The sequence below is a fragment of the Cardiocondyla obscurior genome, unplaced genomic scaffold (genome assembly GCF_019399895.1).
Source record: "Cardiocondyla obscurior isolate alpha-2009 unplaced genomic scaffold, Cobs3.1 scaffold5_5392496_5426199, whole genome shotgun sequence".
Classification (NCBI taxonomy): domain Eukaryota; kingdom Metazoa; phylum Arthropoda; class Insecta; order Hymenoptera; family Formicidae; genus Cardiocondyla; species Cardiocondyla obscurior.
The window spans coordinates 12,223-28,820 of record NW_027228842.1 but is presented as its reverse complement, the minus strand read 5'-3'; the positions used below and the strand labels follow the sequence as shown (position 1 = coordinate 28,820).

Here is a 16,598-nt window from a genome sequence, read left to right as displayed (position 1 = left end):
CGACGACTTTTGACCGAGCAACAAGGTGACGTAAACCTTGCTTGAAGTGACAGTTAGATTTTTGTGTCGAAATCCAAGGTTAATAGGAAGTGTCGTGGACTATCCTGCGAGTGTCTACCGCGGTAGGAATGTTTTATATCGCGGCCCGTTTTATACCGATGCTTCGTGCAGAAATCTAAAATTTAACGAAAAAAGTGGTCGCGCGTTTTGAATAACGGTAGAGATAAAAAGCGGGATAGTGAATACTTCCCGGTGGGGGTAACACAAGGGGGTAAAGAATATCCCGCGCGATAGTAGGGAAAACATTGAAGGGGTTGGGGGAAGTTTCCGCGGTCATTCTACCGACGACTTTTGACCGCGCAACAAGGTGACGTGGACCTCGTTTGAAGTGACAGTTAGATTCTTGTGTCGGGATTCAAGGTTAATAGGAAGTGTCGTAGACTATCCCGCGAGTGTCTACCGCAGTAGGAATATTTTATATCGCGGCGCGTTTTATACCGGTGCTTCGTGCAAGTTTTGTGTCGTTCGTTACACCGACCGAAGGATTAAAGTGACAGTTAGACCGCGTTTACGTCTCAGGGTCGTGTTTAAAGATTTAACGGGAGTGTCGTGAATATACCGCGAGTGATCTAGTGCGCGGAGAACGTTATTTTATCATAAAACAAGGATGCTTTTTCGTGATCGGAATATTGTTTCGCGCTTTCGGGATATAGTAATTCGCGTTTCAATTTATTTTTTAATTGATCGTCGTACAGCCGGAGTACGCGTTATCTCTTGCGGAGTGTCGATTTTCTGTCTGGTAAGACGTGCTAATAGTGTATAGTGACCGGCAATGATGACTTGACTCATTGTGGTGACAGCGGCTAACGCGCGTGAGCTAGGGTGGAGTGCGTTAGGCCTTACCGCGGATCGTGTACGTGAACCTTGAAGTACCGAGAGAAGCGAGAGAACGAGGGAAAAGTTGGAGGAAGGCATCTTCATGTTCTGTTCTGTTCGCGACCGTGCGTGTGAGAGAGAACGCATGAGTGATCGCTAAGAAATCATTATAGGCGCCTCTAATGATTTCTTAGCGATCATTCGTGCGTTCTCTCTCACACGCACGGTCGCGAACAGAACAGAACATGAAGATGCCTTCCTCCAACTTTCTCTCGTCTCGTTTCTTTCGGTACTTCAGGACTACGTACGCGATCCGCGGACTGACGCACTCCACCCTTACGCGCGTTAGTCGCCGCATTGAGTCATGCTATTATTGCCAGTCACTACTATTACATGCAATTCGGGAAACGGCATCTTTTGCTTGAGAGATTCGCGTTACGCCGGATTGTGCGATGCGTATTTTAGTAGTTTTAAATTTTTATTTAAACAATTTTTTCTTGTTTTATAATAATTTAAGCTATGAGTCATAGTGTAATAAAGTGCGCGATGAATATGAGTCATAGTGTTATGAAGTGCGCGGTGAATATGAGTCATAGTGTAATAAAGTGCGCGGTGAATATTATGTGAGTGAGTGTGAGTGTACAGTGTCGCGTTTTCGTATATAGTACGGGGTACCGTGTTTAAGTTATTATAAAACAAGGTCGCTTTTCTCGTGATCGGAATATTGTTTCGCGCTTTCGGGTTGTAATTCGCGTTTTCAATTTATTTTTTAATTGATCGTCGTACAGCCCGGAGTATTCGTCGGTCCCTCGCGGAGTGTCGTTTTCTGTTTCGTTAGCCGTGACTGATAGTGCGTGCGCTACTGCACGCAATTCGGGAAATTGGCATCTGCTGCTTGAGAGATTCGCGTTACGCCGGATTGTGCGATGCGTATTTTAGTAGTTTTAAATTCCTATTCGAACAATTTTTCCTTGTTTTATAATAATTTAAACTAGGTATGAGTGATAGTGTAATAAAGTGCGCGGTGAATATGAGTCATAGTGTTATGAAGTGCGCGGTGAATATTATGTGAGTGAATGTGAGTGTACAGTGTCGCGTTTTCGTTTATAATACGGGGTGCCGTGTTTAAGTTATTACAAAACAAGGTCGCTTTTCTCGTAATCGGAATATTGTTTCGCGCTTTCGGGATATAGTAATTCGCGTTTTTAATTTATTTTTAATGGATCGTCGTACAGCCCGGGTATTCGTCGGTCCCTCGCGGAGTGTCGTTTTCTGTTTCGTTAGACGTGACTGATAGTGCGTGCGCTACTGCACGCAATTCGGGAAATTGGCATCTGCTGCTTGAGAGATTCGCGTTACGCCGGATTGTGCGACGCGTATTTTAGTAGTTTTAAAGTCCTATTCGAACAATTTTTCCTTGTTTTGTAATAATTTAAACTAGGTATGAGTGATAGTGTAATAAAGTGCGCGATGAATATGAGTCATAGTGTTATGAAGTGCGCGGTGAATATGAGTCATAGTGTAATAAAGTGCGCGGTGAATATTATGTGAGTGTGAGTGTACAGTGTCGCGTTTTCGTTTATAATACGGGGTGCCGTGTTTTAATAATAATTTAAACTATGAGTGATAATGTAAACTAACGAGTGATAATTTAAATTATGAGTGATAGCGTTAGTGGTTAATGACAGTATTTCGCGAGAGTTTCCAGTGCGCGAAAAGATGACTCGACGACGACGACGACCTCCCATCTGAGAGGAGGAGCAGGCCCGGGGGCATCCTGCTACGGCGGAGCAACTTTTAGGTAAGCATTAATTTTTAAATAAAATCTTTATTAAAGAAAACCTTTATATTTTTATATTAATCTTATTGACTAACTGGCATGTCTACATAATTCTTTTCCTTTTTATGTTACAGTCACCGGCACAACTCACCAACTCCGCCGAAATTTATGCAGATTGGCAAGTCGCATGCTTTTTTTTACAATTTCTATATTTAATAAATTAAATACCTTTAATTAAAATACAGGCGCGCGCCTGTATACATATATTACATGTATTTTTTTGTACTAATATTATATTGCTTTGAAATAAAAGATGTGTAGAATGCATCAAAAATTTTTAACCACACCGGTTGTACTCACAGAAAATATTAAAAGTATATACAACCGACAGTCCGCAGTCTGTTAAAGTGGGACGGAAAATTTTTGATGCATTGTACATTAAAAATTTACAATACATTATACCTTGAAAATGTCGGACCATACACAATTCGGTGACTCGAATTACGTACTACTTAAAATTATTTTAAACTCCGCGATGTTACCGAGAAGCGGATCTGCGAAATCTGCCGGCGACGCCACGAAAAACACTACTGGGTAAGTCGAGGATTTTCTCTTGCACCAGGAATGGTCAGAGAGACTTCTGCGGCTTCCCGGGTCTCGGACGGTTTCCTTGGTTAGTTTCCGTCGCGAACCTTTCGTCCCCAAAGCGCCAAACCTGTAAATAAAGCAGAAGTATTTTTAAATTAAAACTAAAAATCTCATAAGTGACACATTGAGGTTAAAGTTATATTTTGACAATTTTCTCACTTTTTAATTAACTGAGGCTCTCGAGCAATCTAAAATCGGTCCCTCACGATAGAGGAGGGTACTCTAATTAAATTTTAACGCATGACATACCTGAATTCACTCTGCAAACTGTTAGTGCTATCTGGAGTACTGGGTAAGTCGAGGAATTTTCTCTTGCACCAGGAATGGTCAGAGAGACTTCTGCGGCTTCCCCGGGTCTCCGGACGGTTTCCTTGGTTAGTTTCCGTAGCGAACCTTTCGTCCCCAAAGCGCCAAACCTGTAAATAAAGCAGAAGTATTTTTAAATTAAAACTAAAAATCTCATAAGTGACACTTTGAGGTTAAAGTTATATTTTGACTAATTTCTCACTTTTTAATTAACTGAGGCTTTCGAGCAATCTAAAATCGGTCCCTCACGATAGAGGAGGGTACTCTAATTAAATTCTAACGCATGACATACCTGAATTCACTCTGCAAAGTGTTAGTGCTATCTGGAGTACTGGGTAAGTCGAGGAATTTTCTCTTGCACCAGGAATGGTCAGAGAGACTTCTGCGGCTTCCCGGGTCTCCGGACGGTTTCCTTGGTTAGTTTCCGTCGCGAACCTTTCGTCCCCAAAGCGCCAAACCTGTAAATAAAGCAGAAGTATTTTTAAATTAAAACTAAAAATCTCATAAGTGACACATTGAGGTTAAAGTTATATTTTGACAATTTTCTCACTTTTTAATTAATTGAGGCTCTCGAGCAATCTAAAATCGGTCCCTCACGATAGAGGAGGGTACTCTAATTAAATTCTAACGCATGACATACCTGAATTCACTCTGCAAAGTGTTAGTGCTATCTGGAGTACTGGGTAAGTCGAGGAATTTTCTCTTGCACCAGGAATGGTCAGAGAGACTTCTGCGGCTTCCCCAGGTCTCCGGACGGTTTCCTTGGTTAGTTTCCGTCGCGAACCTTTCGTCCCCAAAGCGCCAAACCTGTAAATAAAGCAGAAGTATTTTTAAATTAAAACTAAAAATCTCATAAGTGACACATTGAGGTTAAAGTTATATTTTGACAATTTTCTCACTTTTTAATTAATTGAGGCTCTCGAGCAATCTAAAATCGGTCCCTCACGATAGAGGAGGGTACTCTAATTAAATTCTAACGCATGACATACCTGAATTCACTCTGCAAAGTGTTAGTGCTATCTGGAGTACTGGGTAAGTCGAGAATTTTCTCTTGCACCAGGAATGGTCAGAGAGACTTCTGCGGCTTCCCGGGTCTCCGGACGGTTTCCTTGGTTAGTTTCCGTCGCGAACCTTTCGTCCCCAAAGCGCCAAACCTGTAAATAAAGCAGAAGTATTTTTAAATTAAAACTAAAAATCTCATAAGTGACACATTGAGGTTAAAGTTATATTTTGACAATTTTCTCACTTTTTAATTAACTGAGGCTCTCGAGCAATCTAAAATCGGTCCCTCACGATAGAGGAGGGTACTCTAATTAAATTCTAACGCATGACATACCTGAATTCACTCTGCAAAGTGTTAGTGCTATCTGGAGTACTGGGTAAGTCGAGGAATTTTCTCTTGCACCAGGAATGGTCAGAGAGACTTCTGCGGCTTCCCCGGGTCTCCGGACGGTTTCCTTGGTTAGTTTCCGTCGCGAACCTTTCGTCCCCAAAGCGCCAAACCTGTAAATAAAGCAGAAGTATTTTTAAATTAAAACTAAAAATCTCATAAGTGACACTTTGAGGTTAAAGTTATATTTTGACTAATTTCTCACTTTTTAATTAACTGAGGCTTCCGAGCAATCTAAAATCGGTCCCTCACGATAGAGGAGGGTACTCTAATTAAATTCTAACGCATGACATACCTGAATTCACTCTGCAAAGTGTTAGTGCTATCTGGAGTACTGGGTAAGTCGAGGAATTTTCTCTTGCACCAGGAATGGTCAGAGAGACTTCTGCGGCTTCCCCGGGTCTCCGGACGGTTTCCTTGGTTAGTTTCCGTCGCGAACCTTTCGTCCCCAAAGCGCCAAACCTGTAAATAAAGCAGAAGTATTTTTAAATTAAAACTAAAAATCTCATAAGTGACACATTGAGGTTAAAGTTATATTTTGACAATTTTCTCACTTTTTAATTAATTGAGGCTCTCGAGCAATCTAAAATCGGTCCCTCACGATAGAGGAGGGTACTCTAATTAAATTCTAACGCATGACATACCTGAATTCACTCTGCAAAGTGTTAGTGCTATCTGGAGTACTGGGTAAGTCGAGGAATTTTCTCTTGCACCAGGAATGGTCAGAGGACTTCTGCGGCTTTCCCGGGTCTCCGGATGGTCTCGTTGGTTAGCTGCCGTCACGTACCTTTTTCCTATAAAGTTTAAAGCCTAAAAAACAAATAGAAATATTTGTTTTTCAGGCTTCAATCTTTAATTTATATCACATACCTGTCACTATTAAAACTTTTATAAAAATTAATTCTCGTTAATGCACAGTCTTGGCACATTGTGGGAACCAAAAAGAAGGTTCAAATTTGTTAGAAAATTTAACGGCACACTCGAAAAAGCAGTAGATCTTCTACAAACGAATAAAATAAGCATAAAATATTTCGCGAAAAGTATTCACCAATGGAAACACAGCATTAATAAAAAAACTTAAATAATAATATAATGTAAAAATACTTATTAAATTGCATTAAACTATTGTAATTTAACGTGCAAAATTAAATTATGAATTAAAACAATTAAATAACGCAAAAAGCAAACTTTAAATGTCAATCGATTAATTTCAACCAATAGGAACACAGCATTAATACTGACATTCATGAATCGATTCAAACAATAAACTATTGTAAAATTACTTAATAAATATCATTAAATTGTTGTAAATTAACGTGCAAAATACGATTCAGTTTAGAAACTTATAAATAACGCAAAATAGAAATGTAAAATGTCATTCGATTAATTTGAACCAATAGGAACACAGTATTAGTACTGACATTTATGAAACGACTCGATTAATAAAATAATGTAAAAATAATTAATAAATAGCATTAAATTGTTGTAAACTAACTAGCAAAATACGATTTAGTATAAAAACTTATAAATAACGCCAAAAACACGTGCAAAATGTCACTCGATTATTTTCAACCAATAGGAACACAGCATTAGTACTGACATTCATGAAACGATTCGATTAATAAAATATTGTAAAAATAACTAATAAATAGCATTAAATTGTTGTAAACTAACTTGCAAAATACGATTTAGTATAAAAACTTATAAATAACGCCAAAAACACTTGCAAAATGTCACTCGATTATTTTCAACCAATAGGAACACAGCATTAGTACTGAAATTCATGAAACGATTCAATTAATAAAATATTGTAAAAATAATTAATAATGAGCATTAAATTGTTGTAAACTAACTAGCAAAATACGATTTAGTATAAAAACTTATAAATAACGCCAAAAACACGTGCAAAATGTCACTCGATTATTTTCAACCAATAGGAACACAGCATTAGTACTGACATTCATGAAACGATTCGATTAATAGAATATTGTAAAAATAATTAATAAATAGCATTAAATTGTTGTAAACTATCATGCAAAATACGATTTAGTATAAAAACTTATAAATAACGCCAAAACACGTGCAAATGTCACTCGATTATTTTTAACCAATAGGAACACAGCATGAATACTGACATTCATGAAACGATTCGATTAATAAAATATTGTAAAAATAATTAATAAATAGCATTAAATTGTTGCAAATTGACGTGCAAAATATAATTTAGTACAAAAATTTATAAATAACGCAAAATAAAAGTGTAAAATGTCATTCGATTAATTTGAACCAATAGGAACACAGGATTAGTACTGACATTCATGAAACGATTCGATTAATAAAATATTGTAAATATACTTAATAAATAGCATTAAATTGTTGTAAATTGACGTGCAAAATAGCCTCGCTCTTTTAAGTCGCGAAATATTTAACATTTTCCGAAAAACTTTGATCGTTAATATGCACCTGATACAAATTTTAAAAGTATCAGGTGCCTATAAAATCGAGGAGGTGGCACGAACTGACCTTGCCACCTCCTTTTAGAAAATGTTAAATATCTCGTGAACCAGAAAAGCTAGGCTATTGCGCTTTTTTTGTTCGACGCGGGTTTTCAAGCCCTTCAAAACGAGCTTTCGATCAGACCCCTACGACGCCTGTGGACCGAGATATTAACGATCAAAGTTTTTCGGAAAATGTGAAATATCTCGCGAACCAGAAGGGCTAGGCTATTGCGCTTTTTTTTGTTCGACGCGGGCTTTCAAGCCCTTCAAAACGAGCTTTCGATCAGACCTCTACGACGCCTGTGGACCGAGATATTAACGATCAAAGTTTTTCGGAAAATGTGAAATATCTCGCGAACCAGAAGAGCTAGGCTATTGCGCTCTTTTTTGTTCGACGCGGGCTTTCAAGCCCTTCAAAACGAGCTTTCGATCAGACCCCTACGACGCCTGTGGACCGAGATATTAACGATCAAAGTTTTCGGAAAATGTGAAATATCTCGCGAACCAGAAGGGCTAGGCTATTGCGCTTTTTTGTTCGACGCGGGCTTTCAAGCCCTTCAAAACGAGCTTTCGATCAGACCCCTACGACGCCTGTGGACCGAGATATTAACGATCAAAGTTTTTCGGAAAATGTGAAATATCTCGCGAACCAGAAGAGCTAGGCTATTGCGCTCTTTTTTGTTCGACGCGGGCTTTCAAGCCCTTCAAAACGAGCTTTCGATCAGACCCCTACGACGCCTGTGGACCGAGATATTAACGATCAAAGTTTTTCGGAAAATGTGAAATATCTCGCGAACCAGAAGAGCTAGGCTATTGCGCTCTTTTTTGTTCGACGCGGGCTTTCAAGCCCTTCAAAACGAGCTTTCGATCAGACCCCTACGACGCCTGTGGACCGAGATATTAACGATCAAAGTTTTTCGGAAAATGTGAAATATCTCGCGAACCAGAAGAGCTAGGCTATTGCGCTCTTTTTTGTTCGACGCGGGCTTTCAAGCCCTTCAAAACGAGCTTTCGATCAGACCCCTACGACGCCTGTGGACCGAGATATTAACGATCAAAGTTTTTCGGAAAATGTGAAATATCTCGCGAACCAGAAGAGCTAGGCTATTGCGCTCTTTTTTGTTCGACGCGGGCTTTCAAGCCCTTCAAAACGAGCTTTCGATCAGACCCCTACGACGCCTGTGGACCGAGATATTAACGATCAAAGTTTTTCGGAAAATGTGAAATATCTCGCGAACCAGAAAGGCTAGGCTATTGCGCTTTTTTGTTCGACGCGGGCTTTCAAGCCCTTCAAAACGAGCTTTCGATCAGACCCCTACGACGCCTGTGGACCGAGATATTAACGATCAAAGTTTTTCGGAAAATGTGAAATATCTCGCGAACCAGAAGAGCTAGGCTATTGCGCTCTTTTTTGTTCGACGCGGGCTTTCAAGCCCTTCAAAACGAGCTTTCGATCAGACCCCTACGACGCCTGTGGACCGAGATATTAACGATCAAAGTTTTTCGGAAAATGTGAAATATCTCGCGAACCAGAAGGGCTAGGCTATTGCGCTTTTTTTGTTCGACGCGGGCTTTCAAGCCCTTCAAAACGAGCTTTCGATCAGAACCCTACGACGCCTGTGGACCGAGATATTAACGATCAAAGTTTTTCGGAAAATGTGAAATATCTCGCGAACCAGAAGAGCTAGGCTATTGCGCTCTTTTTTGTTCGACGCGGGCTTTCAAGCCCTTCAAAACGAGCTTTCGATCAGACCCCTACGACGCCTGTGGACCGAGATATTAACGATCAAAGTTTTTCGGAAAATGTGAAATATCTCGTGAACCAAAAATGCTAGACTATTGCGGTTTTTTTCGTTCGACGCGGGCTTTCAAGCCCTTCAAAACGAGCTTTCGATCAGACCCCTACGACGCCTGTGGACCGAGATATTAACGATCAAAGTTTTTCGGAAAATGTGAAATATCTCGCGAACCAGAAGAGCTAGGCTATTGCGCTTTTTTTTGTTCGACGCGGGCTTTCAAGCCCTTCAAAACGAGCTTTCGATTAGACCCCTACGACGCCTGTGGACCGAGATATTAACGATCAAAGTTTTTCGGAAAATGTGAAATATCTCGCGAACCAGAAGAGCTAGGCTATTGCGCTCTTTTTTGTTCGACGCGGGCTTTCAAGCCCTTCAAAACGAGCTTTCGATCAGACCCCTACGACGCCTGTGGACCGAGATATTAACGATCAAAGTTTTTCGGAAAATGTGAAATATCTCGCGAACCAGAAGAGCTAGGCTATTGCGCTCTTTTTTGTTCGACGCGGGCTTTCAAGCCCTTCAAAACGAGCTTTCGATCAGACCCCTACGACGCCTGTGGACCGAGATATTAACGATCAAAGTTTTTCGGAAAATGTGAAATATCTCGCGAACCAGAAGGGCTAGGCTATTGCGCTTTTTTTGTTCGACGCGGGCTTTCAAGCCCTTCAAAACGAGCTTTCGATCAGAACCCTACGACGCCTGTGGACCGAGATATTAACGATCAAAGTTTTTCGGAAAATGTGAAATATCTCGCGAACCAGAAGAGCTAGGCTATTGCGCTTTTTTTGTTCGACGCGGGCTTTCAAGCCCTTCAAAACGAGCTTTCGATCAGAACCCTACGACGCCTGTGGACCGAGATATTAACGATCAAAGTTTTTCGGAAAATGTGAAATATCTCGCGAACCAGAAGAGCTAGGCTATTGCGCTCTTTTTTGTTCGACGCGGGCTTTCAAGCCCTTCAAAACGAGCTTTCGATCAGACCCCTACGACGCCTGTGGACCGAGATATTAACGATCAAAGTTTTTCGGAAAATGTGAAATATCTCGCGAACCAGAAGAGCTAGGCTATTGCGCTTTTTTTTGTTCGACGCGGGCTTTCAAGCCCTTCAAAACGAGCTTTCGATCAGACCCCTACGACGCCTGTGGACCGAGATATTAACGATCAAATTTTTTCGGAAAATGTGAAATATCTCGCGAACCAGAAAGGCTAGGCTATTGCGCTTTTTTTTGTTCGACGCGGGCTTTCAAGCCCTTCAAAACAAGCTTTCGATCAGACCCCTACGACGCCTGTGGACCGAGATATTAAAAATTTTTTTTTTTTTTTGGTTTTTGCCCTCGTGCGCGCAAGGGGGGGAAAGATAGAACAAAATTTTATTAACAAAAAATGTTTCTATTGATTTCCCCCATCTTTCTACCTGCGCAGATTTTTTTTTTTTTTTTTTGGTTTGCCCTCGTGCGCGCAGGAGAGATAGAACAAAATTTTATTAACAAAAAATGTTTCTACTGATTCCCCCCATCTTTCTACCTGCGCAGATTTTTTTTTTTTTTGGTTTTTGCCCTCGTGCGCGCAGGGGAGAGATAGAACAAAATTTTATTAACAAAAAATGTTTCTACTGATTCCCCCATCTTTCTACCTGCGCAGATTTTTTTTTTTTTTTTTGGTTTTGCCCTCGTGCGCGCAGGGGAGAGATAGAACAAAATTTTATTAACAAAAAATGTTTCTACTGATTCCCCCCATCTTTCTACCTGCGCAGATTTTTTTTTTTTTTTTTTTTGCTTTCGTGCGCGCAGGGGAAGAGAGATAGAACAAAATTTTATTAACAAAAAATGTTTCTACTGATTCCCCCCATCTTTCTACCTGCGCAGATTTTTTTTTTTTTTTTGGTTTTTGCCCTCGTGCGCGCAGGGGAGAGATAGAACAAAATTTTATTAACAAAAAATGTTTCTACTGATTCCCCCATCTTTCTACCTGCGCAGATTTTTTTTTTTTTTTTTTTGGTTTTTGCTTTCGTGCGCGCAGGGGGGGAGAGATAGAACAAAATTTTATTAACAAAAAATGTTTCTACTGATTTCCCCCATCTTTCTACCTGCGCAGATTTTTTTTTTTTTTTTTGGTTTTTGCCCTCGTGCGCGCAGGGGGAGAGATAGAACAAAATTTTATTAACAAAAATGTTTCTACTGATTCCCCATCTTTCTACCTGCGCAGATTTTTTTTTTTTGGTTTTGCCTCGTGCGCGCAGGGGGAGAGATAGAACAAAATTTTATTAACAAAAAATGTTTCTACTGATTCCCCCATCTTTCTACCTGCGCAGATTTTTTTTTTTTGGTTTTGCTTTCGTGCGCGCAGGGGGAGATAGAACAAAATTTTATTAACAAAAAATGTTTCTACTGATTCCCCCCATCTTTCTACCTGCGCAGATTTTTTTTTTTTTTTTTGGTTTTTGCCCTCGTGCGCGCAGGGGGGGAGAGATAGAACAAAATTTTATTAACAAAAAATGTTTCTACTGATTTCCCCCATCTTTCTACCTGCGCAGATTTTTTTTTTTTTTTTTTGGTTTTTGCCCTCGTGCGCGCAGGGGGAGAGATAGAACAAAATTTTATTAACAAAAAATGTTTCTACTGATTCCCCCCATCTTTCTATTTGCGCAGATTTTTTTTTTTTTTTTAAATCTGTTTTACCGACCCGTATAAAATTGAAAAACCTGTTTTACCGACCGATACTATGTCGGTAAAACAGAAATCTGCATTACCGACGGTCGGTAAAAAATTTTAGCGCCGGCCTTCGGCCGGCGGCAAAAACGAAAATTTTTAGCCTTTTGGCGCGAGAAATTTTGGTCCGCCAAAAAAAAAAAATTTTTTTTTTTTAAATCTGTTTTACCGACCCGTATAAAATTGAAAAACCTGTTTTACCGACCGTTGCTATGTCGGTAAAACAGGAATCTGCATTACCGACGGTCGGTAAAAAATTTTCGCGCCGGTTTTCGGCCGGCGGCAAAAACGAAAATTTTTAGCGTTTTGGCGCGAGAAATTTTGGTTTGCCAAAAAAAAAAAAATTTTTTTTTTTTTAAATCTGTTTTACCGACCCGTATAAAATTGAAAAACCTGTTTTACCGACCGATACTATGTCGGTAAAACAGGAATCCATTACCGACGGTCGGTAAAAAATTTTCGCGCGGCTTTCGGCCGGCGGCAAAACGAAAATTTTTAGCCTTTTGGCGCGAGAAATTTTGGTCCGCCAAAAAAAAAAAAATTTTTTTTTTAAAATCTGTTTACCGACCCGTATAAAATTGAAAAACCTGTTTTACCGACCGTTGCTATGTCGGTAAAACAGAAATCTGCTTACCGACGGTCGGTAAAATTTTCGCGCCGGCCTTCGGCCAGCAAAACTAAATTTTTAGCCTTTTGGCGCGAGAAATTTTGGTCCGCCAAAAAAAAAAAAATTTTTTTTTTTTTAAAATCTGTTTTACCGACCCGTATAAAATTGAAAAACCTGTTTTACCGACCGTTGCTATGTCGGTAAAACAGGAATCTGCATTACCGACGGTCGGTAAAAAATTTTCGCGCCGGCCTTTGGCCGGCGGCAAAAACGAAAATTTTTAGCCTTTTGGCGCGAAAAATTTTGGTCCGCCAAAAAAAAAAAAAAAAAAAATTTAACAACCTAACCTAACCTAACCTAACCTAACCTAACCTAACCTAACCTAACCTAACCTAACCTAACCTAACCTAACCTAACCTAATCTAACCTAACTTGTTCAGGTTAGGTTAGGTTAGGTAGAATAGGTGGAACCAGAATTAGAACAGAACATTAAACAGAGATTAAGTTGGGTTAGGTTAGAACCAGGTTAGGTTAGGTTAGGTTAGGTTAGGTTAGGTTAGGTTAGGTTAGGTTAGGTTAGGTTAGGTTAGGTTAGGTTAGGTTAGGTTAGGTTAGGTTAGGTTAGGTTAGGTTAGGTTAGGTTAGGTTAGGTTAGGTTAGGTTAGGTTAGGTTAGGTTAGGTTAGGTTAGGTTAGGTTAGGTTAGGTTAGGTTAGGTTAGGTTAGGTTAGGTTAGGTTAGGTTAGGTTAGGTTAGGTTAGGTTAGGTTAGGTTAGGTTAGGTTCCCCCTCGAGGTGCGCCACCTTGTCGTGGTGAGGGGGCACAGAAAGCATGTTGCTTTCTGCTAAGAGCGCACAGAAGAGGACCCCGCAAGGAAGGACAGGATAACATCGCTGGACACAGGAGGACATCACCTGAAGAAATTAAGAAGAGGCCACTGGAAAATATTTGCAGCTCGGGCTCTTCTTCTGCGGAACACGGGTAGACTGGACTCGAAAGGATTGGGCTCCAACCAGTCTAGGGAAGGACACCTTACACAAACCAATTCAACAACTATGAATATGGACAATGAGAAAGAAGAAAACTTACAGCTACAGGGTGTTCGGACACCCAGTAGTCGGCAGGGAGGTAGCGTCCCGGCTCCCCCTTGTCGTTATCCAACGACGGGCAATCTACCTCCTGCAGCGCAGGGGGGGTAGATGATAATGTGTCTGCGAAGACCAGTTCGTCAAAGAAGACAGCTAAGAGCAAAGATACGGGCAGGAGCCTGTTATCTCGTAGCATGGGAGAGAACTTATCAGAGAGGGGAACACCCTCACAAAGAACAACCTCGCCAGCTTCCAGCTATCTCTCAGGAGGTACTGGAGACCTCGGCTCGGATTACGGAGGGTCCATCGAAGGAGATGACGAACGCATGAATATGCCACTCGGCAAAAGGAAGAGAGTTATCATCGGCAGAAAGAGAACTGCGGAACAAAGAAATGATGCAACCTCAGCACTTGAAAGAGCAGCTGCTATGGAAGAGGAGGAGAGTCGCATACTCAATGCAAATCACCCCATCTCAGCACGTTCGCAACAAAGAGCAGATAAGCTCGAAGAAGATTTCCTGGACGATAATCGGAATGCACCATCTCGGGACCTTGCCAGCACAGTCCTACGGGACATGGCAGTGGTACTTCGAGTTTCCGGGGTTTCCAAAGGTCTTAAGGGCGAATACTCTAAGGCCCTGAGAGAAATCGCATGCAGAACACGAGCAAATGTCACCACTATGCTGACAAGACTTAACACGGACGGTTCGACAGGACAAGAGACCATGAGTCTCCTTAATGAATTGCACAAGGCACAAGAAGAAATAAAAAACCTTAAACAAGAAGTAAATACTTTGCGGGAGACAATCGCACAGATCTCACCTACGCAGCCTCCTCAATCCAAAAAGAGGCGGGAAGACCCTATACCATATAAGACTACCACAGGTCCAATTTCCGGTACCTCTAAAGTGGTAACCAGCGAGGTAGTTTCTACTAAAACAACTTTTAAAAAACCAACGAACAAAGCAGGTGGCACTTTACGATACAATGAAGACAGGGAAGCTAGTGAGATTTCCACCAACGCAATCTCATCTGTTCATTTTAAATATTTAGATGAACTCTTCCATTCGTGGTGCACAGGAAAATCCAGCGGGGAGCCACGAACCAGGAATCAGCCTAGATCAAGCCAGGCAACTACAGGTACGGACAAAGAAAGCTCTAAGAGCAAACCGGTGACAGCATCAGAACACCCTAGATCGGCAACTGCTATAGCAGGCACAAGCAAGGAAAGCCCTGGCGTGGAGACATGGGCAACAGTAGCTGGAAGAAAAACAAAAAACAGTAATAAGACAGTCGGACAAGGAAGTAGGACAACGAGTGGCAAGAAAGCACCGGAGCAGCCTAAACCCAAGACGACCAAGCGCAAAACACCTAATTCGGCGGCCGTATCGATCACTTGCGAAAATGGTCAATACCAGGAGATCCTGAAAATGGCCAAAGACAGGATAGACTTAAAGAAACTTGGAATCGATAGCCTGCGACCCAAGAGAGGTATTACAGGCTCCATCATTTATGAGATCAAGGGAGACAATCATAACGAGAAGGCAAAAGTTCTTGCAAAAGAACTTTCTACGGCACTTGCAAGTGTGCAACAGGTTAGGATAGCGTGTCCACAGAAAACCGCGGATATACGAATCAGGGATCTGGATGATTATACACGTAAGGATGATGTCATTAATGCAGTACTTACAAGTTTTGAAACTTGCAGGCAGGAGGACCTTAAATTAGGTGAAATTAGGAGATCATACAACGGACTTTACACGACAGTACTTAAGTGCCCGGTAGCCGTTGCTAACCAACTAATCGAGAAGAAGAGAATACAAATAGGATGGGTCTCCGCAAGAATAGAAGCTCTACCTGCAAGACCATTACAATGTTTCCGGTGTCTACAAAAGGGACATGTCCGTGAAAACTGTAACAGTCCTATAGACCGTTCAAACAGTTGCTTCAGATGTGGGGAAACTAACCACACTGCAGTAACCTGTAAGAACCTACCTAAATGTCTGATTTGTGAAGAACTGAAGAAACCATTCAGGCACAAAATGGGAGGACCAGCATGTAATGCCAAGACAAATAGAAGACAACCTCGAACACAACCAGCTTCGAATACTAATAGACAAGACGATGGAAATCCACCACAGCTCTCCAAGGAAGTGATGGAAGTAGAAACACAGGAGGTACCGGAAGCACCAAAACTTGCACCAGAGATTAGTGGCCAGGAGGAGGCCATGCACACGGAATAGGAACTTAATGGCTAGTACAACTTTAATTCAAATTAACACTAACCATGCGAGGAGAGCGCAAGACCTACTGCTCCACACACTCGCTGAGTGTGGCGGGGGGATTGCGCTCATTTCGGAACCTTTCAATATACCGGATAAGCATCCAAACTGGATGAGTGACCCAGCGGGGAGCGTGGCTATTTTCTGGCTGGGCAATGATAATGCATGTAACCCTATCACAAGCGGAACAGGATGGACTGCAGCTAAATGGAGAAATATAATCGTGATGGCCACATATTTGCCACCATCAATAAACCTTGAGGACATGGAGACATCTCTGGAAGAAATAAGCGACTTTATTAAGCGTACACCGGCTACCCCCATTCTCCTTGGAGGGGACTTTAACGCCAAGTCCCCGGAATGGGGATGTAAGTTTTGGGACCAAAAGGGTCGTCTCCTCGCGGACTGGGCCTCTGGCTTAGGACTCCTTCTGGTAAACCGGGGAGATGTTAACACCTGTGTGGCCTGGAGAGGAGAATCCACTGTGGACATCACATGGGCCAATTACAGTGCTGTCAAGCATGTTTGTAACTGGAGAGTCTGGGAGGAATTAGAAACCCTGTCGGACCACAGATATGTGGGAATGATCATCTCGACAAGCGGAAATCGTACTACGG

At 41.4% G+C, this 16,598-nt stretch overlaps 1 protein-coding gene and 2 long non-coding RNA genes across 3 annotated transcripts; 2 read left to right on the top strand and 1 right to left on the bottom strand.

Annotated features, from left to right (window-relative positions):
- Positions 1-2,106: 2,106 nt before the first annotated feature.
- Positions 2,107-2,859, top strand: LOC139113055 (uncharacterized). Its single transcript, XR_011547600.1, has 2 exons — positions 2,107-2,677; positions 2,791-2,859. It is a non-coding gene; the product is annotated as an uncharacterized lncRNA (long non-coding RNA).
- A 1,880-nt stretch (positions 2,860-4,739) lies between these two features.
- On the bottom strand, positions 4,740-6,769 carry LOC139113052 (uncharacterized). Its single transcript, XR_011547599.1, has 2 exons — positions 5,871-6,769; positions 4,740-5,810 (listed from the first exon to the last, which is right to left on the bottom strand). It is a non-coding gene; the product is annotated as an uncharacterized lncRNA (long non-coding RNA).
- Positions 6,770-13,893: 7,124 nt separating this feature from the next.
- Positions 13,894-15,942, top strand: LOC139113053 (uncharacterized). The gene has a single exon (XM_070673942.1). It carries the CDS (start codon positions 13,894-13,896, stop codon positions 15,940-15,942), a length of 2,049 nt encoding a protein of 682 aa, XP_070530043.1.
- The last annotated feature ends 656 nt before the right edge of the window (positions 15,943-16,598 follow it).